The 27,466-nt window shown below is 40.8% G+C and overlaps 1 protein-coding gene across 2 annotated transcripts in view; it reads right to left on the minus strand.

Moving 5' to 3' along the window:
• The window catches only part of KMT2D (lysine methyltransferase 2D), a 210,520-nt gene that overhangs the window by 65,655 nt on the left and 117,399 nt on the right, over positions 1-27,466 (minus strand). The window contains exons 25-34 of one of the 2 annotated variants that reach the window (XM_077483335.1): positions 24,461-24,616; positions 23,889-23,952; positions 18,864-19,090; positions 18,324-18,397; positions 12,993-13,043; positions 9,534-11,288; positions 9,274-9,444; positions 8,898-9,037; positions 6,223-8,156; positions 3,799-3,922 (exon numbers count right to left, since the gene is read on the minus strand). In XM_077483335.1, coding sequence (XP_077339461.1) covers positions 3,799-3,922; positions 6,223-8,156; positions 8,898-9,037; positions 9,274-9,444; positions 9,534-11,288; positions 12,993-13,043; positions 18,324-18,397; positions 18,864-19,090; positions 23,889-23,952; positions 24,461-24,616 — 4,696 coding nt within the window. The remainder of the gene's footprint in view (positions 1-3,798; positions 3,923-6,222; positions 8,157-8,897; positions 9,038-9,273; positions 9,445-9,533; positions 11,289-12,992; positions 13,044-18,323; positions 18,398-18,863; positions 19,091-23,888; positions 23,953-24,460; positions 24,617-27,466) is intronic. The other variant, XM_077483334.1, reaches the window with a different exon arrangement.

Raw genomic sequence — 27,466 nt, forward strand, 5'->3', positions numbered from 1 at the left:
GAAGTAAACTCATCAGGGTTTACTTCCTCTTTAAAGCTGACAAGTTGGCTTGTCAGACTTGACAGCATTGCTAGCTGCTGTAGTAGACAGGAGGGTGCATAAAAATCCCAGCTACTACTGATGTAAAGCTTAAGTTGGCAGCAGAAAAAGGTTTAATGAACTCTTAAGGAAATAATTTTTACAGTAACAAAATAAGAAAGTACAAAAATCGGGTTTTCTTTTTTATCTATTGAGACACAAGAAGTCTATTATCTTTAGGACATTCAACAGCAGTCCAACTGAGGGGTGAACAGCAAAATCAAATGTTAAAATGTCTACCAATATACTGGGAACTGCCTGCGGCTCAACAGCTACCTGAAGAATCTCACGCCCAATGCAGTCATCGGCAATGCCCATCTGGTTACATGGGGGTGAACAATGTCTGACCAAGGATAGTAAAAAATACACAAAGTGAAAAGTGAGGAATGACCTCACAGGCAAAGTAGAGCATTGCTCCATGAGACAAACAGGTTTGAAGTTGCTCATTACTCCCCCAGATCTAGCAACATACAGAGACTATGAAAAAATGGTCAGCAAAAGGGGAACAAAGATATACATTTGGGAGAATATCTCCCACAGAGCAATTAAAATCTTCCCAGCTACTGCCACTGGATGCCTGCACCAGGAGACAGGCCTGTTCAGTGTACAGCTGTGGCCAAAAGTTTTGAGAATGACACCAAAATTTCCAAAGTCTGCTGCCTGGTATTTATGATGGCAATTTGCATATACATAAAAAAAAAAAAGTTATAAAGCGTGATCTGATGAATTGTAATTACCGTATTTATCAGCGTATAACACGCACTTTTCCACCCTGAAAATCAGGGGGAAAGAAATCCAGCAAGTGAGAGGCAGCATGATGGGCACTGTGCAGGCTGCGTTAAATTTGCAATGGCGAGGCTTTCCTGATGGATAATGGCGAGTCTGTCTTAGACTGCGACCCTTATTTTGCTTCAAAGTTCTTTACGGTATTTAAAAACTTTTTTTTTTTCAGAAACTTGCCTCTTAAAACGAAGGTGAGTGTTGTACGCCTGAGTGTTGTACGCCAATAAATACGGTAATTGTAAAGTCCCTCTTTGCCATGAAATTGAACTTGATCCCATAAAAAACAATTTTCACTGCATGTGTGAAGGCTTCAGGGCACCCAAGAAAGTCCAGCAAGCACCAGGACCGTCTCCTACAGTTGGTTCAGCTGTGGGATCAGGGTAGAGTTTGCTCAGGAATGGCAGCAGGTAGGTGTGAGTGCATCTGCACACACAGTGAGGAAAAGACTTTTGGAGGCTGGCCTAGTTTCAAGGGCCACAGAGAACTCCAGGAAAATCATCAGGGACAGACTGATATTCTGGTACAGGGATTGGACTGCTGAGGACTGGGGTAAAGTAATTTTCTCAGATGAATCTTTTTTCCGATTGTTTGGGGCATCCGAAAGAAACCTTGTCCAGGGAAGAAAAAGGTGAGTGTTACCATCAGTCCTGTGCCATGCCAACAGTAAAGCATCCTGAGCCCATTCATGTGTGAAGTTGCTGGTCAGCCAAGGAGTGGGCTCACTCACAATTTTGCCTAAGAACACAGCCACGAAGAAAGAATGGTAAGAAAACATCCTCCGAGAGTAATTTCTCACAACCATTCAAGAACAGTTGGGTGATGAACAATGCCTTATCCAGCATGATGGTGGCAGGACATTTAGTTGGAAAGTTCTTGCGTGGAAATGGGCAAAAGGGTACTGTCTTGAAGGAGGAAACCATTAGACCCAGAACTCTCATGGCAAATTTCACTGTGGGATTTGTCTTAGATCTCAATTTCTGAGTATGAGCTCCTCGAAATAACTTTTTTTGGAAGAAAGACTTTAGTTTGGAATACATCCAGGATCAGACCCACGTATACTGGGTGCATGGAAGGCTAGAGGACAGATCTTTTCAAAATGATCACCAAGCCAAAAGCTTGGAACAGCTAAATTGTCCGTTGGACATTTTCTGAAGTTTCAAGAGATAAAACCTTCAGAAGTGGAAATGGTCATCTGCCACTGAAAAACATACAAATCATTGAGCTGTTAAAATCATGACAGATAGGAATTTTGTATGTCCACAGATGTGATTTCATCGTCTCAGAGAGGACATTCCTGACCTTGTGTGTTCCATACAAAATTTTTGAATTTTAAGGTATTTGTTGGAGAGGACAAATATCCCCCCATTGGGCTTTGTTAACATGAACAGATGAGTAGAATTTTCCTGAACCCGCCTTGTGATGCTACCAGTAGAGACTTCCCTGAGGCAAAAGGTGGTTCAGAGCATGCAGGTGCTTTGACTTTGAAGGAGCTGGGAGCTCCTGAGCATGCATGTTTTGATACTTTCCTGAGGATTTAAAGTGTCAGGAGTTTTTTCACCTTAATGCAAATGGCCACAGGGAGCTGTAACTCAGCTTGGATGCCCCCATAGCAAGCTGTCTGCTGTGGGGGCACTCAGCAGGAGTGAGGGGCCAGGAGCACCGAAGAGGGACCTGAGAAGAGGAGGATCTGGGTTGCTCTGTGCAAAGCGACTGCATAGAGCAGGTATCTTCTTTTTTTTTTTTTTAAATAACAAGACTTTATAATCACTTTAAGGCTGCATTAGGGAAAATGAATTGGCAAAAGGAATAAAACTGCAAAATATTATATTTATACTGCGCTTCAATACACCTAAAGCTCCAACTGAAGCTTACGTGTAGATCTTCAACTCAAAGAAATCTAACCAATGCAAAAAAAGGAAAATGAAGGACAAAAAAACAAAAGGTAGTGCCTAGAAAAAATAAAATGTCAGTTCAACGCTGAAGGTGAGTGTGTCAAGAGTTGGCAGGAACAATATCTCATCTTTGTTTCTGTACATGTATAGTTGGAAGATTATTTTAAAGAAAAATGGACTAATGGACTAGGGTTTTATATTTTCTATGCACTACCTTTTTCCCTTCCCCCATGTGCACCATGTTTATTTTTGGTCTATATTTTTTTAAAATTAAAGTTCTGCACATATTGATTGGGTTGAAACGATAGGTGTATCAAAGCGTGGTATAATTTATATACAATTTGGCAAAGTTAAAGGCAGACGTTTTTTTTCTTAATGCATTCTATGCATTAAGATAAAAAAAATCTGTGTGCAGCAGCCCCCCCTCAGCCCCATCTTGATCCAGTGATGTTGCACAAGACTCTGGGACACTCCTTCCTGACTGGCTGAGACACACAGGTGCCATTGGCTTCTGCTGCTGTCAATCAAAGCCAGTTAGCCAATGAGGAGAGAGAGGCGCAGGATGATCCATGGCTCCACATCTGAATGAACACCCAGATCAGTGGCTTGGCTCGAGTGTCCTCATATTAAGCTGCTTGCTATGTGGGTACTCGACAGGAGGGAGGAACCAGGAGCACCAGCGATTGACCAGAGAAGAGGAGGCTCTGGGCTGCTCTGTGCAAAACCACTGCACAGCGCAGGTAAAAATAACAGGTTTGTTTATTTTTAAACAAGAAAAAAAGCGGTCCGTTTTTATCTGATCTCCCATAGAGGAGAGTGGGGCTCTGACAGGTCCATCCCTGCATTGTGAGCAGAGATGGACTCCTCACCTGCTGACTCAGCGGGGATCAATGGATAGATCCCCACTGAGCAAGGGGAGTCCGTGAAAACAGACCAGCAGGTGTGAAAGCCATAACACTGTAGTGTTATGTGTGGTGAGCATGAGAATTTTTAATTTTTTTAAATATATATATTTGTAAACTGTAAAGGCAACATTGTTTAATACCTATTAATGCCTGGTGTGACACCGATGCTCCCCTGAGCCATAACCTTTTTAATTCCTTTCAATGCAACCATCTTTGCCTTGGCAATAGGATCCAGAATATCATCTGCTGCAAATTTGTCAAGATCTGAAATAAAAAGAAATTCATATATTACAATTTAGTCACCAGAGAAGAGTTTGAAATGTCGGTTTTGGGCAAACAGGGCAATTAGAGCTCAATGCCAGCCTCTGCTCAATTGCTGGTGTTAGATTTATCTAGTTGACTCCATTGACATTACAGGAAATCTATAACTGAATAGTGATATCACAGAGGCTTGAAAATATGTTTTTTAAATCATGCTTCAAAGACCATTTAAACCAGGGGTTGACAAATTTGCTTGGAATCTAGGAGCCAGCTAAAAAAGTTAGGAGCCGGGTCCGTGATGGCGATCCGGACCTGTCCCTGGCCTGACATGGAGACAAGTGAGGGGAAGATAGCCCCAAGCCCCCCACCTGTCTCCAAGTCATTGCCCCCCATAGCTCTTAGAGGGACATTTTTTTTTTTTTTTTCAAATGACAATTTTTTTTTTTAAATTGCATTTTAGTGTAAATATGAGATGTGAGGTCTCTCTGACCCCAGATCTCATATACAAGAGGACCTGTCATGCTTTTTTCTATTACAAGGGATTTTTACATTCCTTGTAATAGGAACAAAAGTGACACACATTTTTTTTTTTTTTTTTTTAAAGAACAGTGAAAAAAATAAAAATAAAAGTTAAAATAAAAAAAAAATATTTTAAACGCGCCCTGTCCCGCCAAGCTTGCGTGCAGAAGCGAACGCATATATGAAAGCGGTGTTCAAACCACACATGTGAGGTATCGCTGCGATCGGTAGAGTGAGAGCAATAATTCTAGCCCCAGACCTCCTCTGTAACTTAAAAAGTGCAACCTGTAGAATTTTTTAAATGTCGCCTATGGAGATTTTAAAGGGTAAAAGTTTGTCGCCATTCGATGAGCGGGCGCAATTTTGAAGCATGACATGTTTGGTATCGATTTACTCGACGCAACATTATCTTTCACAATATTAAAAAAAATTGGGCTAACTTTACTGTCTTATTTTTTTTTTTTTTATTAAATACATTTTCCCCAAAAAAGTGCGCTTGTAAGTCCGCTGTGCAAATACGGTGTGACAAACAGTATTGCAACGACCACCATTTTATTCTCTAGGGTGTTAGAATAAAATATATATATAATTTTTAGGGGTTCTGAGTAAAGGGAAGAAAGATAGGCTGGCAGACAGGGAAAATTAGCATTACATCCATTAGCATTGCTGGTTGTAATTCCAACGGCCACCACAAGAGGGCGCCAGATTACAGAAGGAACCATAGGATCGTAGAAGGCCTCAAAGCCGGGGGCTAAATTACCGGCCGGCGGCGGCGCGGCCCGACGCGATCGCGCCGGGGGGGGGCACGGAGACAGCATACCCCCAGCTGTGCTGCCCCAGGCGCCAGGTCTGGAATTCTAGTCGCAAATGCGACCGGGCGCCCGGGTTTTGTCGAGCCCTGATTTAAACTAAAATTAGAATTTGACAGGGCAAAAACACACCAAGCACAGTACACATTCCAGATCAACAGTTCTTTAATCGCTCCTATTTAAAGTAGATTAGCTATATGCTTTTATTACTGTTCTGCAACCATCTACAAGTATCTATACTACTATTGACCGTTGCTGCAACTTTTTATATTTGACTCTTAGTGCAATAAATTCATCATGTTACTTATCTAAAGACTAATACGTTTTCATGCGATTTCCATTGTGCGCTGCTTTTTCTTTTCAGGATTTAGTATGGGAATCTGATATATAGCCAGGTAATTTGTGTTACAAGCAGTCTTTAGGAAGATGATAGACTAAATTGTTGCAATATAAACCTCAAGCTACTTAAAAGTGGTAGTAAAGTGTCTTCTGTAAAAACCCATTGACAGGCAGGGTGTTTATAACAGGAGAGACCCTAGAGGTCTCTTCTGGCATAAATGATCTCCTTGCCAGTCAGCGGGTAATGCGATCTAAACCGCGCATGCCCAGCCCAGACGGCGTTTACGGGCCGCTTTGTGTGCCACAGCGAAGTGAGTGATGTCACCTTAGCACGGCTATATAAATAGCAGAATTGGAACCTGGAAGACCGGGTTAACATGGAAGCACCAGAGAGAAAGCCATGACAGTCCAGCACTAGGCGGCCCTGTCTGTAGGCAAGTTTTTCATAAAGTACTAGTACGCAGTGCATACTAGTACATTATGACTTAAACCTGCAAGGGGGCACTTTTTTTGTTAGTCTCCTACTGCAAATTTACTACTACTTTAATCCTAAAAGCAGCTATGGTTCTGCACTCAAAATATTTAAAAGAAATATAGGAGACAAAACCTTTTTTTTCTTAGAAGCAATAAAGATACCTGTATCTGGGAAAAAGTTGTTTGCCAGTTGCTGCGGCTGTTGCTGTATAACCAACTGCTGTTGTTGTTGCTGCTGCTTCATTATCATCTGCTGGCCCAAAATTGGTTTTTGAGGAAGTGCTTGCTGCTGATGACCACTAGCTTGTACCAAGTGTTGACCACCAAGCATGTGACTCTGGTTAGCTGCAATATGCATGGGTGACTCTAGTGTAGCGCTAGCTTGTGCACCAAGTCTCTGCTGCATTTGCTGCTGAGAAGATAAAAGTGGTGGACCAGAACCTGCGCCATGATGCCTAGGTACTAGGCCTATTCCAACTAAGTTTGCTTGATGTCCATCTTGTTGAAGGTGAGGTGCTGTAGAATTGGGTATGGATGAGCTGGTTAACATTGGATGAGGCTGTACACCTTCTGGATGCTGGGATGTCAGCATTTGCTTTTTCTGTTGTTCTTTTTTCTCGTGTTCTAGAAGGTCCTCTATTAGTAGCGGGAGTTCACTTGCTACAAGAGAACTCTCCATCTTATCTAGATCATCACTGGGAGACTGTCGATTGCACTGCAGGCTTAGTGGACCTTCATCCAAATCAAATTTCCCTAACATTAGGTTGCTTGAATTAGCCATACCTGAAGAATCTTTACTTGGAAAAAGGGAGCCACTCTGATTTGTGGCTTGAACAACATTTGTACTAGCAGTATGAAGACTAGGTCCAGATTTTAATAAACCTAGTGAAACCTTTTCTGTTCCAAGGGATGATTCAGTTTTAATATTGATTGAATTGCTAGCAGAAAACTGACAGGTATTAGCCTTCAAGCCACTGTCTTCTAGCTTTGGTTTTAAATCGCCTTGGTACGAAGACTGATTTGTTTCCACACTGGAAGGGACTTGGGAAGTACTCCCACGGCCCAAATCAAGTCCTAAGCCTCCTGCTAGTTTATCTTTGGTTATTTCAACTTTTGCTTTATCTTGTAAATCTTGCTGTAACTTGTTTGGCAGAGCATCTGTTTTCGCCTCTACAACGGGATCCATTTTAAGCATTGCCTCTTCTTCAGCTTTTTCATTTGCAGATTCAACTAGACGCAAATGTTCATTGAAAATATCTTTTTTATCTCCTGTGTCCAATTCTGGGTCTGTATAGGCAAGGAGGTCAAACTCATCACCGTTCAGAAGATCATCTAAATGTGGATCATTTGTTTCAAGGTTATCAAGGTTGTCCAAATCATCATCCGCTTTAGCAACATCTAGGCTCAAATTTGCCAAATCATCATCTTCCAGGTCTTTATGTGAATCAAAATCAACATCAAGCTCTGGAGGCTCCTCACATTGTACTCTATTAGCTCCAATGCTAGCAACAGAAGCTTCCTTTGAATTTTCAGTCTGTGAGGTGGCTGGAGTAGGTGGATCACCCGTTTGTTGCCGAGGGATCTCTGGAACAGCTTCCACTTTAGTCTGAAGTGTTTGTGGGACATGAATAATGTTTCTGCCCTGAGGAACTGATGGAGAAGTAGCAGCCACAACTTTCTGAGGCTGTATTAATTGATTCCTTATTACTGGTACTTGTAAAGGATTACCCTCGCCTCTAATTACACCTGTCATCAACAATGAGCTGGTACCATCATTTGGTAAAAAAAAGCGGGGCCTGTTTTGAGAGCCAGGTGGTGAAAAAGGCCCACCGACTGGTAGCTTCTGTCCATGATTATGACGCAGCTCAATATAGGGCGCGCCACCAACAGTGACCGAAGAGGGGAGCTGATCTCCAGGAAATGGTAAACGCACTATTCCTGCACTGCCCATAGTAGGACTTTGTAATGGACGATTCACTTCCGGAAACCTAACAGGTGCCATATTCCTTTGTGCTGTCACTGGTGGCTGCCAGACATTTTGCTGATCAGGGTAAGAGCCCCTTGAATAGAAGGCCTGTGGTGTTTCAGAAGAATGTCTAAACCAAAAAGAAAACAAAAACAAACATTGCATTACAATTGAGACTGGTGTTTACACACGCGTAGCATTTTAACATATAGTTCATACATTATAACTAAAAAAAATAAATAATTAAATCAAGATTGGGGCATGACTGTGTGGAATGTACAAAAATGCAAATAAACCTCTTTATGCAATGTTGACATCTGAGTCACTTTGGGCGGGGTGCACGTGGAACCCAGCTAACCTTAGAGAGGCCAGGAAACCCATTTTCCAGCTCCCCAGGCCCCTCTTATGTGCAAGTCACCCTGTGTTTATTATGGGCACAGGGTGACCTAAGAAGCCCAGTCTGGTTTGCCTAACCAGACTCCCAGTACAACCACACCGGATTCAGTATTTCATTTTACCCGTTATCATGGGTTCTAAATGCGTGGTTTGTGTTCGAAAGTTGGAGAGGCTTCTTCACTTGGGACAGTAAATTTATCAACAATTTCCTTTAAGAAATATATGAAGATCAATAATTACACCTTTCAGACTGCTAAATAGTTTGAGGTGGGGTTTAAGTGTTTATTGTTAAGTGGCTGTATCCCATTGCCTTATTGTTTTTATCTGCCATGGGGGGGGGAAACTATTATGGGATGTATACGTTTATGTGGACATTTGGGCGGACTAATATTCTTGGGAAGCGAGCAACAGGATTTAAGTTTTTATGACTGGAAATTTCATACAATAAACTTATTACAAAAATGACAGAAAGTACCTGGTAGAAATATCAACAGCAGCAGGTGAAGGCAAAGGTGTACTCAGTCGCTCCTCTTGTGGAAATGGCGATGGTACTACTTGACCAGAAACTTTTGGAGTGCCGGGAGACGGCGGAATTACTCCAATTTCATTTTTAATCTGTACAGTAAAAGAATACAAGAAATAAAAAGCAAACAATTGGATGAAATCCATCTCTTTAACCCTTAGCATTAATGCAAGAGGACATATTCCCTTGTACCCCCTTTATCCTTAGCTGTAAACATTCTGCATGTATCAATTACTCAAGCCTAGCGTGCATCATTTATAACAAAAAATAAAAAATAAAAAAACACCTCCCACACATAAAATCTTATGCATTAGGTGTGAAAACTCACTTGTGTTGGATACACAGAAAGCCTCCCTGATGGATCATACCCTTGCCCACCAGGTTCTCCACTCCATCCTGGTTGGGGTGTGCTTAAGGCAGCAGCAGCAGCTTCTTTCTCCTGCCTCAATGTATTCCTCTGGATTTGCTGCCTGATAAGAAGCTCTCGCAGCCTCTGTCGCTAGATGTAATAAAGACATTTTAGCATTTGCTACATATACAGCAATTAGGACAATTTCTGTGTCCCACCATATATAAAATCAGACATACCTGTCTTTGTTTCTCCTGTTCAGACTGGCTGAGGTTGCTAAGAGCAGCTTCAGGTGTTCCTTGTAGCTCTGGTACTTCCTTAGCAGTACTGCCAAGAGAATTAGGAATGGCAACAATATCTTCCCTTTGTTTCTCTGCCGGAGAGTTAAGGCCTGTGCGCTGGCTAGAAGCTGGGGACTGATAAGGTGCTTCTTGGGGTAATACTGAAGGAGGACGGAGTGGGGACTGAGCATATAGTTCTGAAGTGCTACTATTTCCAGATGAGTGTGGACTACCTGCAGGGTGAAAGGAGGTAGCCGTACTGCCACTGGGAGAGGTATAACATTGTGGTTTGCTTGGGGCAAAATGACTGCTTGTTGAATGGGAAGGAGTTAAATGGGGCTGGTGAGAAGGAGAACTTTTCACACCATCTCCAGGAGAATGAGGAAAAGTGAAGCACGATTGGTTTTGAGAACTCTGATACACATTGGCTCCAGGAGATCGTGAAAACAAAGAAGCTTGCTGCTGGCTTGCCTGTACTTTGGTATGGGCATCCATAGACTGTGAATAGTTTGTACTGCCAGAAGCATGAGAAATTTGTGCTGCTGGTTTAAACCCACCATCCATAACTGAAGGACGAGGTGGTTTGTGAGGAGGGGCAAACGGATCCCGAGACTGTGGTCGGGAAGGTGGACGGGAGTATGGGTCTGGAGATTGAAAACGTGGAGTGACTGGGGATGGGCAAAAAGCTTCAGTTGACAATGGTCTAGGTGTTAAAGGTGACTGGGAGCTCCCTTGTGACTGTGGGCTTGTAGGGACACGAGTGAAAGGATCAGAGGACAGTGGTCGAGAAGCCAATATACCTTCTACAGGCTGAGGTCTAGGAGTTAGAGGTGGCTGGGAGTAAGGATCTGTGTATGGGGTGGTGGACGTTTGCCTATACATTTCTGAATGATGCTGTGGTGATGCCACCTGTGCTTGCATGTGCGCATCTCTGTGTGATGGAGCAGGGCTGTGAGGTTCCATCTGGGACATACGAGGGGTTAGGGGTGCTTTGAACACATCACATTTCATCTCATTTGTTCCATCAGACCCAGCACAGTGTGAAAAACTAGGAGATCCAACATCATCTTTCTTAAGTTGAAGCCCTCCATCAGTCTGTCTCTTTGGATCTATGTAACGAGTAGGAGACATCATTGGCTCAATTTTGATTTCAGACTGCTGGCAAGGCCTAGATCCAGGACTTCCAACCAATGAAAGATTATCAAGGGATCCTGTAGAGTACCGTGGTTGGATGAAGGACTCTGTTTGATGATGTGGAGTGGATGAATGGCAAGTCTGGTATTCCATGCTTTGAGTTGTATTCTGTGTATTCAGTGAATTTTGAAGCTCTGTCCCAGAAAGAGTCTGAAAGCCTCCACCAGATGCTGGAGACTGTGTGACGGAAGACGGATATCGGGGGTCCAGTGAATATGCAGGTGAAGTAGGAAAGTGCTCTTGGGATGGAGACTGAGGGGGCAGTTTGAAAAACATGTCATTAGAAGATTCGGTTCCTGGAGTGCTAGCCGATGTAGGTTTCAAAAATAAGTCCGAAGAGGTAGACACTGCCGAGCCACTAGATATAAAGAGATCTTGTCCTGATGTTCCAGGTCGATAATCTGGATTCACTGCCGTCTGGGACCCTGGTTGCAATGGCATCTGAAGCTGAAGCACTGGGCGCTCTGCTTTCCGTACACCTTCTACTTTGGATTGCTTATTGATCTGACTTTCAGCCTGCTGTAGAACCAGTAATCAAAGACAGTCAGAAAACGAACAAGATCAAACAATTTCCATAAATAAAAAAAAAAGACAGGACATGCCAATTACTACAAGTAATGAATGTGCAGAATTTAAAGGCATTTAAAGCGTGTGTCTACCAACAAAATCACTAACACTACAAAACATTGGACAGAATTGAAGTACTCCTTTGCCACACAGAAACTGAGAAAGAGCAGACTACAGACTTGAATTGTGTCTCAAGTGCAAAACTTTTCTTTTTAGATAGGAGCGAAGAGATGCCTGTCCAGTTTTTATTGCTCTGTCTACAATTTACTTCATTTGTCCTGGTGACCGCTAGCACTGGGAAAGTGGGGGGAAATCTGATTTTCAGTGGTCACTAAATACCATAACACAAATCATAAGGAAACATTCTATTATTCCAGTTACAATTACCTAAAAAGTTTACTCAACTTTGGAAAGATTTCCTCACTGTTATGTGAAGACAGGAAGTGAGGGGAATCTTTTGGCTCGGGATGCATAGAGTGAAAGATCTGACAGGGGTTTGTAACCGTTTCCTACTGTATTCAAAATGAAAAGAAAAAAAACTGTTTGGTTTTAAAAATACTAAGCCCAAAAATCAAAAAATTTAACTGTAGATTTTGGCATACTGGATGTATTGGGTTACTTTTTTTTCTGGCTTTTTTCTTTATTTTCACTTTGTGGTCCTGCCAAAAACACATTTTCTGTCCTAGGAGACTATGCTCATCTGTGCTCTAAAATTAGGAGAGTTCCCTAGGGTAACAACACTACTACTTCAGCAAATACAAACACCTTCCCCCTTCCTGATTTCCATTGCATAAGTAGGACAAGTTTTATTGTTCACAGAAAATAAATGAGGAAGCTCACAACATTGTTTGATATATTGAACTGAAGAAGGAAATAAGGACACTGGTTTCCAGATCTAGGGTCAACAAATATTTTTCTGCACTTGGAGTAAATGTAATTAGTCTGGGGGAAAAAAAAAAAAACTAAGGACTAGTAAGATGTAACACCTTTTGTTTTTGGGTTTGGACATTGTTTAAGAAAATAAGACTTCTGAATAATCAATGGATAGTATTCCCAAAGTACTGAGCTTAGTTTTGTACTCCATTTAACATTAAAAGTATAGAACCAGATTCTCTTCACTGCACAGTTTAGTTGCCCCACTTAACATACAGCTCAAGCACAACAGAATTAACACAAATTAGGCACTCCAGTAAAGGGGCCACAAACAACTAGTCTGCTTCCAGAAAAAAAAAAAAAAACGTGAATCTACTGTGTCAGATATAAAGACAGATTCTATTATGGACCCTGAGGACTACAGCTTTACTATAAAACAACGAAAGAGGGAGGGATAAGAGACAAAAAAAAAAATAAGAAAATATTGCTGTAGTGAGTATTCTGTTTAAATGGCAACACAGAGGCGTTTTCGCAAAAATTACTGCAAAAGTGGAGACATCTGTCCCCTGGAACGATTAGCAGATGTTTTAAAGACTTCCAGCCACCTGAAAGGTTGCATTATTTAATTAGTTTAAAAGAGAAGCAGCACCCATTACACATGTGCTTCCATGAAAAGATCTGGAAAAGGTGACTTGTGATTAAGAAATGCCCTACACATACAGCAACAGAGGAAACAGTCAAATAAATCATGCAAACTTGGATCAAAAGAATTCATGGGTTTACCTTCTGTACCTTGTTTATGCGATGTGCCGCACGATTATCTTTGGCTTTTTGCTGCAAAAAAAAAAAAAGAGTCAAAGATTACATTGCAATAACCACATGTCAAAAGCAATTTTGAGCACAATATTACTCAAAATCCAGCCAACAAAAATTTACATACTGACACCGATGTATGATTAAATGTGAAATTAAGAAAACTCAATATGAATTATGCAATGCTTACAGAAAACTGGAATTTTGACTTGCATAAATTCCAGATCCTGGAGTCCATCACAGAACACAAGATATCAAAAAAACAAAACAAAAAATAATAAAAAGTATGTAAAGTCTAAACATTAAAAAAAAAAAAAATGTTTAGTAGGTGTCAGCATCCCTACTCTTTTACTTACCCGAGAGCGCATTTGATCCTGTGCCGTGCACGTCTGAAGATCTTTTCTCCCCTCACTTCTGGGTCTCGCTGGCTTTGCTGGGGGACTGGGAGCCATTGGCTCTCAGTGCTGTCAATCAAAGCCAGTGACGAGGAAATGGGGTGCGGGGCCGAATCTTGCTGTCTGTGTCAATGGACGCAGCAGAGGGACTTGGGTGCGAGCATGCACCTGTGCTGCACTAGCCATAAAGGAAGGGCCAGGAGCACCAGCGTGGGACCCGAAAAGGGGAGGTTTCCTGTTGCTCTGTGCGATTCCATTGTACAGAGTAGGCAAGTATAGATATGCTTGTTTTTTGTATGTACCTTTACAATTTCTTTAAAATGCTGCTAACTTCAGGTGTCTGGGAGCTATTCTGGGTATGCCCCCCCCCCCCCCGGCCACCCTCAGATAACCCCACACCCACTCTGTGGGACTCAAGTTTTGTAGCAAGCAAAAAGAAACAGAAGAGGGGGCAAGACCTGTGTTCCCTACTTTAGATAAATTCCCATTATCCCAAATTGTACAAACACAGGAAAGGAAGTAATGCACCATCGAGTGGTCCCCAAACAAAACGGGGTGAGCAACAATAAAGCAATGGCAAACAGGTCCCACAAGGAAACAAGGATCAACAGAACCGAATTGCTCAGATGATAGCACAAAGCATCTTACAGCTGAAGCTCACACCATCAATGCACCCAGTAAAACTAGGAGAAGCTATGGACAGAACACCAGGTAGCAGTTTTGCGGACCTGTGAAACAAATGCTTGATGCTGAAAAGCCCAAGAGGCAGCAACAAATCTAGTTGAGTCGGCCCTAATAGGAAAGAGAAACCGTGTTTCTTCAAGACATAAGCCCTGAAAATGAGCTACATCAGCCACCCAGCTATAGTAGAAGAGGAAGCAGGATGACCTTTCTTGGGGACTGCAGTGAGGACAAAAAACAGAATAGTTTTTTTGGAAGAAAGCAGTTACAGCTAGGAAAACTCTAACTGCTCTGACCACATCTAGACAATGAAGTTAAATCTTTGCTGCGTTTCAGGGCAGAACAGAAGAAAGCAGGATTATACCCTCATAGAAATAAAAGGAAAAGACCAACTTGGGTAATAAGGAAAGTCTAGGTCTCAGGACGACCATATATATGAAAAATGAGAAAAAACTCCTTACAAGAAAGAGGCGCAAGCTCAGAAACATGCTTAACTGAGGTTAAGACCGGAAGTTCGTGTCGGCTACGAGTTTGCTGTCATATGTTTACATGTAAGTGTTGATATATTGTTCTATTAAAGCTGTGTTTTAATACTACACATGAGAGCCCCCCTTGTTTTTCTTCCATCCCATATGTACCACCAATTTTAACTGGATATATTTGGAGAAATTGGGAAAGCAATAACTGTATATATACAGCGGTATATAACTGAGGCTGGATGGATAAGGATGGAGTAACATCTGGGTATATACAGCGCTTTTTTGCCATATACTTGAGGTGAGAGGCTGGGGGAAACTGGTGGTGCACTAGTTGGGCACTGAAGCTTGCAGTGGATTGTCACATATTGGAAATCACTTCAAAAGTTTTTTTGCATGGACTTTATTATATGGTCACTAATTATATGCATGGACTTTTTTTTGATGATCACCGTCTATTATTGTATTTTGCACATTAATACCTATTTGGCATTTTATATTTTTTTGCAATTTTATATTTTGGAATTAATTTCACCTATGGATTTTGATTATTTATGCACGTATATGATTATTTATTATATTGCATATTAGATGCACTATACTCATTGTTCCATTGTTGCATATTTTATCACTGTAGTGAGACAGATTCACCCTTGCACTTGTAGTGTACTATTTATTTTAGTTATTGCACTTTAAATTTTTTAGGCAGCGCCGCATTTATTTATTCATTTTATATATTCTATGCTGGTGTAGAGATCACCATTTCGTGCTGGCTGCTTCCTTAGTATATATTATATTTTAGACATTTATTAATTAGTTAGGTGGAGCGCATTAGTATTTTCAGTCATACTTAACTGAGGTAATGCCTACCAAAAAAGGCAACTTTAGTAGTGAGATCCTTCAATGGGATATCATGGGCGGTTGAAATAGAGGTTTTTGAAGAAATGAAAATGCCAATGGAAAACAAAGTCAGGGATTAACACCAGCCACACCATGTATAAATGGTCTAATCAAGAGTACGAAGCCAAAAAAGTCTTTGGAACAGAATGAATGGAGCAGAAATGTATTCCTTTTGGGTACTTAGGTCTGCCATAGATGGTGCGATTTTCTTTCTTGCAACCAAAGTTTGCTACTTATATTTAATGGCCTGCCTTAGGCTTGGACAGAAAAAACCTTTCAAGGGAAAAAAACAAAACTGGCAAACATGCATGTTAGGGCGACTATTCCTAAGGCTTTACTTTAGGGAAAGGGAAAAAAAAAAAAAAAGACCGGATGTTATCTGAAAGATAACTAGTCTTTTATGGAGATATGGATGCAAGAGCCCTCACAGCATTAAATGTAAACAGAGACGAGGGAAAAACTCAGCTGACAAAAACTGAACCTTTATAAAAGAGAGGGTAGGTCAGGCGTGAGAACATCTCTTAACATAAACTGGCATAAAAAAAACATCGGGAAGGTAAAAAAAAAAAAAAAAAAAAAAAGAGAGAAGAGAAGAAATCCTTCCAAACACCCACAGAGGCATGATAACCACACAGCAGGCCTACAAAACATGAAAGAATGTTTCTAAGAATCATCTAACCTCAATAGGAACAGAATCCTCTGAGGAGCGATGGGTAGGAGTCCTACCATTAATATTAGGAAAATTCAACAGAAAGAACATGGGAAGAGGGGGTTTCTAAGGAGCTTTCCCCAGAAGACCATAGTTCAGTCACAGAAGAGGATTTATCTATCTTTAATCATGTCCCACAAGGACTGCAGACTTTCCCTCTTGGGGAAAATTTGTAGTAGTATATCTATATAGCTTATCAACTCTTCAGGATGTACAAGACCTTCCAACAACAGACACTTCCTAGCAAAAAAGAAGGGATGGGATTGCTCAAACTGGGAAAAAAATAAAAAATTTTATTTTTTTTGCTAAATGTGCCATTCAAGGCCCACAATAAATTCATATTAATTTAAATTGAATATCTGAATTAAAAAGTCTAGTATAATTGACATATTTATATTATATTTGACTTTTTAATTAAGATAATCAATTTAATATTGAATTTAATGTGGGCAATGAATGCTACATTTAGCGCAAGAAAATCTCAAGAAAAATGTATCCCTTTAAATTCTATGCATGTCTTCACACTGGTCGAATGCACTTCCACTGCGGGTGAAAAATACAGCTTGGTGCATTTTTTGGCAGAAGAAAAAAATACAAATCTGCACAAAAAATGCGCCTCCCAGCTCAAATGTATTAAAAACACAGCAAGAATGCATCATTAATGCACCAGTTACCTTTTTGAGTCACAACCATTGAAAAACACACCATAGCCACAGTAACTATGGTAAAAACGCAGTAAAACTGCCATGAATTAGCCGCAAAACCATCAGCAATTCGACCTAAAATCGCGGCAAAAACTGTGCATTTTCCGGGCCATTATCGGCACCTTTTCTCTAATTTCGGTGAGATACTATATATATATATATATATATATATATATATATATATATATATATATAGTATTATCTCTATATCTATATATCTCTCTATATATACACACACACACACACACACACACACACGGCGGTCAAGTCAAACCAAGACTTTTGAGTTTATATAAAACAAAAATTCAAGGAGCGGCAACTGCATTTATTTTTGGGCACACACGCCTGCTACATTTATACACGTATCCTAGCATTTAACGAATGCTTGGAAATCCTCGGCATAGAACAAATTGTTAGTACGTCTGAACCATCCTAGGACAGCCTGCTTCACCTCATCAATGAAGCACAGAAAGATTCATTCCTTTGTACAATTTCACAAGTTATTATCCAGGATCAAGAGTTCCACGCACTGAATGGTCACAGGAATGACTGCTATGGGCTGGGAACCACCATGGGCTGGGATAGTTACTGATGGACGTACTGCCATCTTTGAAATGTTTCCAGGGGTGAAGCTCTTGCGCCCTCCAGATAAAGTTTAGTGGAAGTCAGATCAAAAGGCTGACTAGCAGGGGGTATCCCTGACAACTAGGGAATGATCTGTATTTGAAAACCTGACTCAATGGAGTAGGTAACAGGCTACCCTAGGAAGTACTCCTAGGTGGAAGGAAAGACAACTAACCCCTCTCTCTGGTTACAGTCCAGCAAAAAGCGTCCGACTTTGAAGAGATCAACTTAGTGTCTACCCTAAATTCCAGACTCTTAGAGGGAAACGCCAAAAAGAGGCTGCACGAAAAGGAAAGGGCATGACAAAAAGGGAATTCCCTCAATAACAGATGTACGAGGAAAAACTGGTAGTTAAAGATAAAAAAATCAAAAAAAAAATCAAAGGTTCACAGAGAGTGAGGATTGAGTCAATGCAGTTCCAATCAAAATGAATAATGGTATTAGATAGATGTTAATTTTATCTAGGCAAAGAAAGAAGATGGATGCTTTTGTTTTGCAAGAACTGCAAAAATCTAGATGAAGGTCTCCTGTGTGTACTGCAATGGGGATGCCAAGAATGGGCACTAGACTAGGATGGAAATAAAAGTCAGTATGGCGAGCATGGTCCAAAACTGCTGGTGGCCATTGAAGAAGCAGGTTCTTACTATTGAAACGAGCAGTAGGGTCTGACCTAGTTGTAGCAGAAATAGATGATGCCTCTGCCTCAACCACAGCAAAAAAATAAAGACAGTTGGAAGCAAGGTTATAGAAGGGGGGGGGGGGGGGGGCTGGCCTCAAAGGGATACAGAAAATACATTGAAAACAATACACACCAAATAAGGAGCTTTGTCTTGCGCTGGCACTTTCCTCCAAAGCTTCATGATCTGCTTGCATCGACTTGACCAATCTAACATAAGATAAAATGAAGGATTATGGTCACAGGTATTGGTTTACAAGAAGGTACAGTAAGTCCAGGACAGGAAAGCAATCGCAAGTAAAGAACAAACATTATGCTAATAATTTAGGGTTATGTCTCGTGTAAGTTGGGTCCAGTAGGCAAATGTTAAAACCCCTACAGACATAAGCCTAAACAAACCAACAACATTACTAACAAATGGAGCTGGCACAGTGCATGGGCACACTTGCCACTGTAAGCACATTCATGCTGTTCTCCTGAGCACACAAGCAGTTCACTCTTCTAACAGCCACTTTATGTCCATAGTCATCTTTACATAATACAGAGAATCTAATGGAAATAGATTACTACAGTTTTTAGGTGTTTTGAAATGCATGTGTAAATTGTGTCAATATAGTAATCTATATAGTAGTTTTTTCCCCCCTATTAGCTTTGCATAACATATGAATTTCCTCACCTGGGTAGTCCTTTTTCAAATTAGGAAAGTTTTTATTTGCATACAGTACAGGCGAAATTGTTGACATCTCCCCTAGTTCTTCATCTTTTTCCCAGCGTTGTAAGCTGCGTTGATTGTAGGAGAGGCCATCAGTTTCACCCTCTGTGGTTGGTGTAGTTGGAGTGGAAGCTGTGGTCCATGAGCCATCAGTGTCACAGTGCTCAGGACTGAAGAAGCCACTTCTATCCCTACATCAGTGCAAAGAGAGACTAAGAATTTGCCCCCATCACAATACTAGGTTCGCCCACAAAAGAAACATGCAGAAACAAACATCAATTTGATTAACAATAGGTGACAAAGCTCTGTTGAATGAAAGTCCAAATTAATATGGTTTTACGTTATGGTTGTTCCATATGAAATTGCTCAGTAGGTTTTTCTATAGTCACAAATAGGAAAAATTATCATATTGCAAATAAAGAGATGAGGCAATAGATAACGGGATTGAAAAAAAAAATAAAAAAAGGGCAAAATCCAGCTTATAGTCTTATTCCAAGAAATTCTATTATATCAGGTAGGGCTGGTCATGGTATGACATAAACTATACTAGTCTATGGGGGTTGATGAAAGTATCCACGCAAGAATCTACCCGTGACAAATTTTATATATATATATATATATATATATATATATATATATATATATATATATACACACACACACACACACACACACACACACACACACACACACACACACACACAACCTGTGTGTTTGTGTTAGTCTTTAATGCATTCCTTTTGAAGAAGCTTGGGTCCCTAATGCAGACTGTGCATGTGGCATAATGGCCCATACACCAAATATCACTATCTGACGGGGAAAAAATGCATTAGAAGGAATCATCTGATAATCTACTCGGTAGTATGCAGCTTTTCGACAGCCAATCAAGTTCTCGCGAAAATATCCAAAGGGAGCAGCGTGAAAAATTTTCACAAACCATAACCAAACTAATGATTTAGTGTAATTAGTTGAGTACTTCTACAAAAAAAAATAAAAAATCTTGTGACCAAGACCACACATGTTCGGAAACAAAAGAATATATTACAATACAAAACACTACATCACTTCAGGAGTTGTATCCTGTCTTACAAGAGTTTCGTAACTTTAATAACTATTGGTTTTCGATATAAAACTAGCATGCAAAAAAATAAAAATAATAATAAATTTGTCCGATATTCTCATCGCATGTACTAGCCTTAATTTCTGTACGAGGCAAGATTAAAGGGGTTGCAAACCCTCAAGATTTTTCATTCAATGCATTAAGGTGAAAATCTCCTGTGATGCAGCAGCCCACCCCCCCCTTTCATTTACCTGAACTCTGTCTTTCCAGCAATGAGGACAAGCACATCAGCTCCAGCGAGTGTCCTGGGTCCTGCTTGGATAGATTGATAGCAGCACAGCCATTGGCTCCCGTTGCTATCAAGCAAATCCAATGATCACTTCAACTTCAGTACCCATTTCACTGTGACCATACAACCCATACCATATAGTTTTCAGAACACCTCCCAATCATTTTGAAGAAACAAAGTAGTTATCTAGTAAGCTCCATGCAAAGTAGTTCAAATATTACCAATGGACAAAATTGGAGTTTGAAGGTGCACACAATCAATGAGAATTGATATTACAAAAACATATCATTTTGATTAAACAGACATAATTTAGAAAAAGAAAAGCAATTTAATATATAAAAAAGAGAGCACAATAAAGCCCAGTGGTCACAATACAAAAGAATGGTTGCCTCTACACGTTTCACCACAATCATGGCTTCTTCTGGAGCTTTTGTAGGACCCGAATACATTCCCACCCTTTAAAAGATCACAGTTCCATGGGCTCCTCATGAGGTGCCTGTGTGCCAAAAACGAGTTGGTAACAACAACCACCCTGTAATCACACCCTGTTATAGTGAGAAGTTTAACGAATTTATGGCCTGATACAAATATCCTTCCCAAAACGGCTGTGGCCGATCACCCTAAGTTTATCAAATCAAGATAAAAAGGGTTAATCCCTTTGGGATAAACCAACCATTTTGATTTTCCCTGTGGTTATCATATTGATACAAAATTAAGGCCCATTGGTACTCAGAGAAGGAAGTGCTCACAGTCTCTTTGAAGTTTGCTGCCAGCACATGAAATTTGTGTTTTGTGAAGGATATTTGTATCAGTCCATAAATTCGTTAAACTTCTCACTATAACAGGATTTGGGTTATTGTTCCCCCCAGACACCTCATTGGAGCTCTTAGGATTCCTTGGAACCGTAATCTATTAAAGAGTGGTAAAGTATTAGGGTCTTACAAAAGCTCCAGAAGAAGCCACGATTGTGGTGAAACATGTAGAGGCAACCATTCTTTTGTATTGTGACCACTGGGCTTTATTGTGCTCTCTTTTTATATATTAAATTGCTTTTCTTTTTGTAAATTATGTCTGTTTAATAAAAATGGTACCGTATATACTCGAGTATAGGTCGATCCGAATATAAGCCGAGGCCCCTAATTTACCACAAAAAAACTGGGAAAACGTATTGACTCGTGTATAAGCCGAGGGTGAGACATCCCTGTGTCCCGTCCATCCCTGTGTCCCGTCCATCCCTGTGTCCCGTCCATCCCTGTGTCCCGTCCATCCCTGTGTCCATCCCTGCCTACCTGTGCCAATCTGCAGCCTCTGTGTGCCATGCCGCACCTCTCCTGCTCGTCTGACACACGGCGGCCATTCCACTGTTCAAAAGCCGCGCCTCTCTGTCTGTGATAGGCGGAACACTCAATTTCCCAGCAGTCAGTGTTCCGCCTATCACGGACATCCGCTCATTCTCATACTACGGACGAGGATGAGAGGATGTCCGTGATAGGCGGAACACTGACTGCTGGGAAATTGAGTGTTCCGCCTATCACAGACAGGGAGGCGTCTGTCTACCTGATCTCCGTGACTCGAGTATAAGCCGAGGGGGGCACTTTCAGCCTAAAAAAAGGGGCTGAAAATCTCGGCTTATACTCGAGTATATACGGTATATTTTTGTAATATTAATTCTCATTGATTGTGTGCACCTTCAAACTCCAATTTTATCCTTGGTAACATTTGAATTTAAAGGAGGTGGTGTGTTTAGTGAAATCTCCAACCTCAAATACTAAATTTATACATGCAAAAGGAGATTTTTTTTTCCTAGACGGGGTGTTGCTCGCTTGTGACATACTCTGACAAAAAATTAAAAAAATAGCAATCTGTATCCTGTTCAAAATAAGTATCATTTATGGCACAACTAGATGATTAGCATCACATTTACCATGCTAACAGAATAATGACCCTTTCCTTTGTAGATTTATATTACAGAAGCAGCAGAAATCACAGATAGGAAAGTGAGTACAACCAGTTGGCAAGAAAAATAGAAAATAAGCATTTACACTGCTAACAAAAAAGGGGGGGGGGGGGGGGGGGGGGAGGGAAGAAGAGCACTATGTATAGTGGCTTGAAATTATAAATGGGTTTCAAAATGTCTTACAAATAAATATCTGAAAAGTGTATACCCACCCCAGAGTCAATACTTTGTAGAACCACCTTTCACTGCAATTACAGCTGCAAGTCTTTTTGGGGATGTCTCTACCAGCTTTCACATCTAGAGTGTGAAATGTTTGCCCATTCTTCTTTGCAAAATAGCTCAAGCTCTGTCAGATTGGACGGAGAGCGTCTGAACAGAAATTTTCAAGTCTTGCCACAGATTCTTAATTGGATTTAAGTCTGGACTTTGACTGGGCCATTCTAACACATGAATATGCTTTGATCTAAGCTATTCCATTGTAGCACTGGCTGTATGTTTAGGGTTATTGTCCTGCTGGAAGGTGAACCTCTGCCCCAGTCTCAAGTCTTCTGCAGAATCTAACAGGCTTTCTTCTAAGATTGACATGTATTTGGCTCCATCCATCTTTCCCCTCAAATCTGACCAGCTTCCCTGTCCCTGCTGAAGAAAAACATCCCCACAACACGTGGCCACCACCATGTTTAATGGTGGGGATGGCGTGGAGGGTTAGTTTTGCAACACGCAAAGCGTTTTGCTTTTATGCCAAAAAAGTTCAATTGACTGGCCAGAGCGCCTTCTTCCACAGGTTTGTTGTGTCCCCCGCATGGCTGCTCGCAAACATGACTTCTTATGGCTTTTTTTCAACAATGGCCTTCTTCTTGCCACTCTTATATAAAAGGCCAGATTTGTGAAATGCAAGACTAATAGTTGTCCTGTGGACAGATTTTCCCATCTGAGCTGTGGATTTCTGCAGCTCCTCCAGAGTTACCATGGGCCTCTTGGCTGCTTCTCTCAATAATGCTCACGTTGCCCGGCCTGTCAGTTTAGGTGGACAGCCATGTCTTGGTGGTTTTAAGTTGTGCCATACTCTACATTTTTGGATGAGGGATTGAACATGAGTTTTTTTTTATAACCTAACCCTGCTTTAAACCTCACAACTTTATCACTGACCTGTCTGGTGTGTTCCTTGGCCTTCATGATGCTGTTTGTTCACTAAGGTTCTCTGAGGGCTTCACAGAACCCAGTTGTATTTACATTTGAGATTAAATTGCACACAGGTGGTTTCCATTTACTAATTAGGTGACTTCCGAAGGCAATTGGTTACACTAGATTTTAGTTAGGGAAATCAGAGTAAAGGGGGCTGAACACAAATGCACACCACACTTTTCAGATATTTGTAAAAAAATTAAATAAAAAAAATGAAGACCATTTATCATTTTCCTTCCACTTCACAATTACGTGGTCTATCACATAAAATCCCAATGAAATACATTCACATTTTTGGTTGTAACATTACAAAATTTGGAAAATTTCAAGGGGTATGAACACCTTTTCAAGGCACTGTATGTAAAAGGGCCTTTCCACATTTACAGAAAGTAAAAACATCCAATTATAAAAAGAATGCCAGTGAGAGGGCCGCTTTGAAGATGCAAGGCAAAGAGTTGCTTGGATTATTTCATTTTCTCACAGCAAAAGTTAACATACCTGTTGTCCAAGAAGCCAGACTGAGCATAAGGCTCAATCTGTAAGCTAGAAGCCATGGATGCTCCTGAAAAACAAAGTAACCAATAAGTAAATTTCCCAAAGTGTTATTAGATATATTATAATCCACAGTGCTAGCTTCTCTTTGAGGTACTTAAACCAAATCCAATCAATATCTAAGAAAAATGCTCAACTGTAATTTAATTTTGAATTATATCTGAAGACATTAAAACATATTTGTGTTTAGCGCATGTAGGTCAGACACCAGGAGCAAAGAAAATGTGTAAAAGTAATAGAAAAAGGTCTAGCACAGGGACTATGTGACAGCCCTCACACCTGTGTAATCTCCAACTAGAGTAACTAAACTTACATAAAGCTTCCTTTCCTTACTAGCAGCAGCTGACTGTAGTGAAGAAAAAAAAATGGAGCATGTGCTGCTGTGGGGAGTGTGGGGGGGGGGGGGGGGGGGGCGGGGGAATGGAACTACAGCGTGGCCAATTATAGCATATTCCTACCACAAGACACAGAAGTTTTAAAAAGGTACATGGTTGATGTTGAGATAGCAACTGCCTTACCTTGAGTAAAGTGTCTCTGACCCTGGCTTACTGATCCACTGGCTGGAGCTCCTTCATTTTTGCCAGCTGAGCTATTCACAGGCTGATCACGGTCTACAGTACCAAGAACATCCTTCAACAGTTCTTGAATGTCCGAGTTCTCAATCTTGGGTATCTCTGTGGAAAGAAAGTTTACAACAAGTTATAGAAACAACCTTTCCATTTAGTAAAGCTGCAATTTCATAAAGCCAAATACCATACAGAGGAATGATGAAATGGAGAATATACACATAAAATGTAATTATGACAAAACTAAAAATGTGCATAAATGATACCTAAAAACTGTGCATACAACATATCGAACACAGAACAAAAAGGAAATATTTTACAATTAAAGAGAACTGTTCTTCAAAAAAGAAGGGGAAAAAAGGAAACGTTCCCGCTGTAACTCTTCTGCAACTACAGACGATTTCTAAACATTAGCAAATCTGCTGGCTGTCAGGTAGAAGTGATTGGGCCTCTGTACAGCCGCCCAATCGCTTCTAAGCACCTTAGGAAAAAGCCAAGTCCCCAAACCCCGGAAAACAATTTCTGGCTTCAGCTGTCATATCGGCTGGGGAAAAAGCGAATGAAGCTCAATCTACGCTTCCCTCGCTTCAGGGGAGTGCAGGATATCAGAGGTCACCAAATAAGCATCAAATAGGAGACTTTTTTTTTTATCACATGGAGAACAAAAAGTTAAAAAACTTAAAATTGTAATAAACTGCACACAAGCGATCCTAACTCCTCCCTAAACTGGAAGATGACAAACTCTTTGTGATTTTCAGCACATGAACAAAAAATAAAAAAAGGAATTTTGACTTGCCCGTAACCTCCATATTTTGGAGTACAGTACATGTCACAGGCGGAATATTCATACATCGGTTATAGGTGTGTACCTTCAGGTGACTGGACCCTATCCCACTCATCGAGCCTTCATTTTGTAGTAAGCAATGCAGAATAAACCAAGGAAAAGAACAGAAATGACCTGTGTCCTGTACTGTATCCAAGATATTGAATTTACGGGTAAGGTAAAATTTCACTTATTCTAATTGTACAGTAAAGGACACAGGCAACTTATTCATACACCATGGGACACTCCCAAGCAATACAAACGGCAGGCAACACAACAACTAAGCAAATAAAACTAACAGGCTCAAAAACCAACTGGGGTAAAGAGACCCATATGCCACTGCATATACCTTTTGCAAGCCAAAAGCTGCAAACCTCAGAAAACTGGACATCCACCAGGTGGCAGCCTTATACAGTTAGGTAACAGAGGCTTGGTGCCAAAATGCACAGGAAACTTCTACAGATATGGTGCAGTGGGCATGGAACAGCACAGAAGGTAGTTTTGGTTTAAGTAAGGTCTTGCAAGCAGGTCTTGGAAACAGGATGCCACTTACAAGGACCCAAAAAAGGAACAAAGAGGGAAGCCACTTGATAGAAGCAGTAGTTTTAGGGTATAGTCTAACCACTATGTCTAGGCAATAAAGAAAGCATCCATCTTCAATACTTAGGTGCAGGGCATAAGGATGGCAAAACAACGTCCTCCTTGAGGTGGAAAACTGAAACCACCTTTGGGAGAAAGAATGTTTCTGGTGCAAATACAACTTTGTGGGGAAGTAGGAGGAATGGTTATTTTAAAGAGACATGTCTGACAGACACTATGCCTACCCAAAAGCCTACTTTGCTGGCAAGAATGTCCAAATGAATATCCTTGATGGGTCCAAATGGTGGGTTCTGCAAGGCAGAGAGATTCAAAATAAGGTTCCAGGGAAGCACAGAGTGCAACGAGCACAGAAGAATTTGCACTGGAGTGAAGGCATAAATTAGTCTAAACTGAAACCATGGGATAATTAGGGCATCCAAGGCCAGGGCTAGAGGATTCCAGGTTTTGGCAACCAACAGTGGTAGCTTGTGGCTAAATCTGGAGGCTTGAATATCCATATCCAGAATCCCCAATCTTTGGCAAATCAAACTGAACACATCTGGATGAAGACGCCATTCCCCTTGGTTCAAGCAGCGGCAGAGGAGATAATCCACCTGCAAGCTGTGCGCACCCCTAAGAAGTGGAATGCAGAAGATCACTGGACAGTGAGTTTTTAATGAGAGAATTTTTCTTGGGGGAGGGGGTTAAATATAATTTCAGGAGTTAACCAATCGTCATAAGCTGCACATGCTATCCGTTAAAGAACAGGGTCTCTTTGAGCACAATGGGGCATAAGTAGACTGAGGACAGTCAGGTTGCACAATGCTAAGGCTTCTGCAGAGGTAATGAGCTTTTCAATGTTAGCAAGCAAATTGCCTAATGCTTCTTGTTTAATAAAGTGATAATCAGGGGAAGAGAAATCTTAATCAGTTTCTTCCAATATTGCCTCTATATCCTCTTTGATTCCTTCTAAGTCTGTGTACTTTAGTGGTGGCATATCAGGACCCGACTTTGGTTGATAAAAAGGAGAAGAAGACATGGGGCATTTCTGTGCCCTGGGCAAAGTTGGCTGTATTAAAGCCATAACCTGTTGGAGGAAATGGGAGATAGATGCAGAAAATTCTGCCTCAAATAAGCTTGCATGAAAGAGCCAGAATTGGATACTGAAACTGGTGTTAAAACCAGGTGCAAAGGACTCATGGTCAATCTGAAGTTGCGCAAACCTTCAACAGAGTGAATGTTTGCCTGCAATTTTAAATTGGCTACCTTTTGCTTGATCTCCGCCATAGCTGCAAGTGAGAGTATTCCCCTGTGGGGTACTCAAGGAGTACAGTGTGGGAAATAAACACATTGGTTTACTGTATACACAAGCATCTTTCAAGCTTTTACATGGATTGAGCATCATTTTTGGTTAAAGCTTTATATGCCCTACTGTTAAATATATATAGAGCATAAAATTTACAGTAATATTTTATTATTATTCACTGTACCTCAGTGACATATTCGTGAAAGTCCCATCACCTTATGGGAGAGTGGCTCTCTCAAACTTTGTTCTA

The sequence above is a fragment of the Lithobates pipiens genome, unplaced genomic scaffold (genome assembly GCF_037356315.1).
Source record: "Lithobates pipiens isolate NorthernLeopardFrog02 unplaced genomic scaffold, aLitPip1_a1.2 Scaffold_16, whole genome shotgun sequence".
NCBI lineage: Eukaryota > Metazoa > Chordata > Amphibia > Anura > Ranidae > Lithobates > Lithobates pipiens.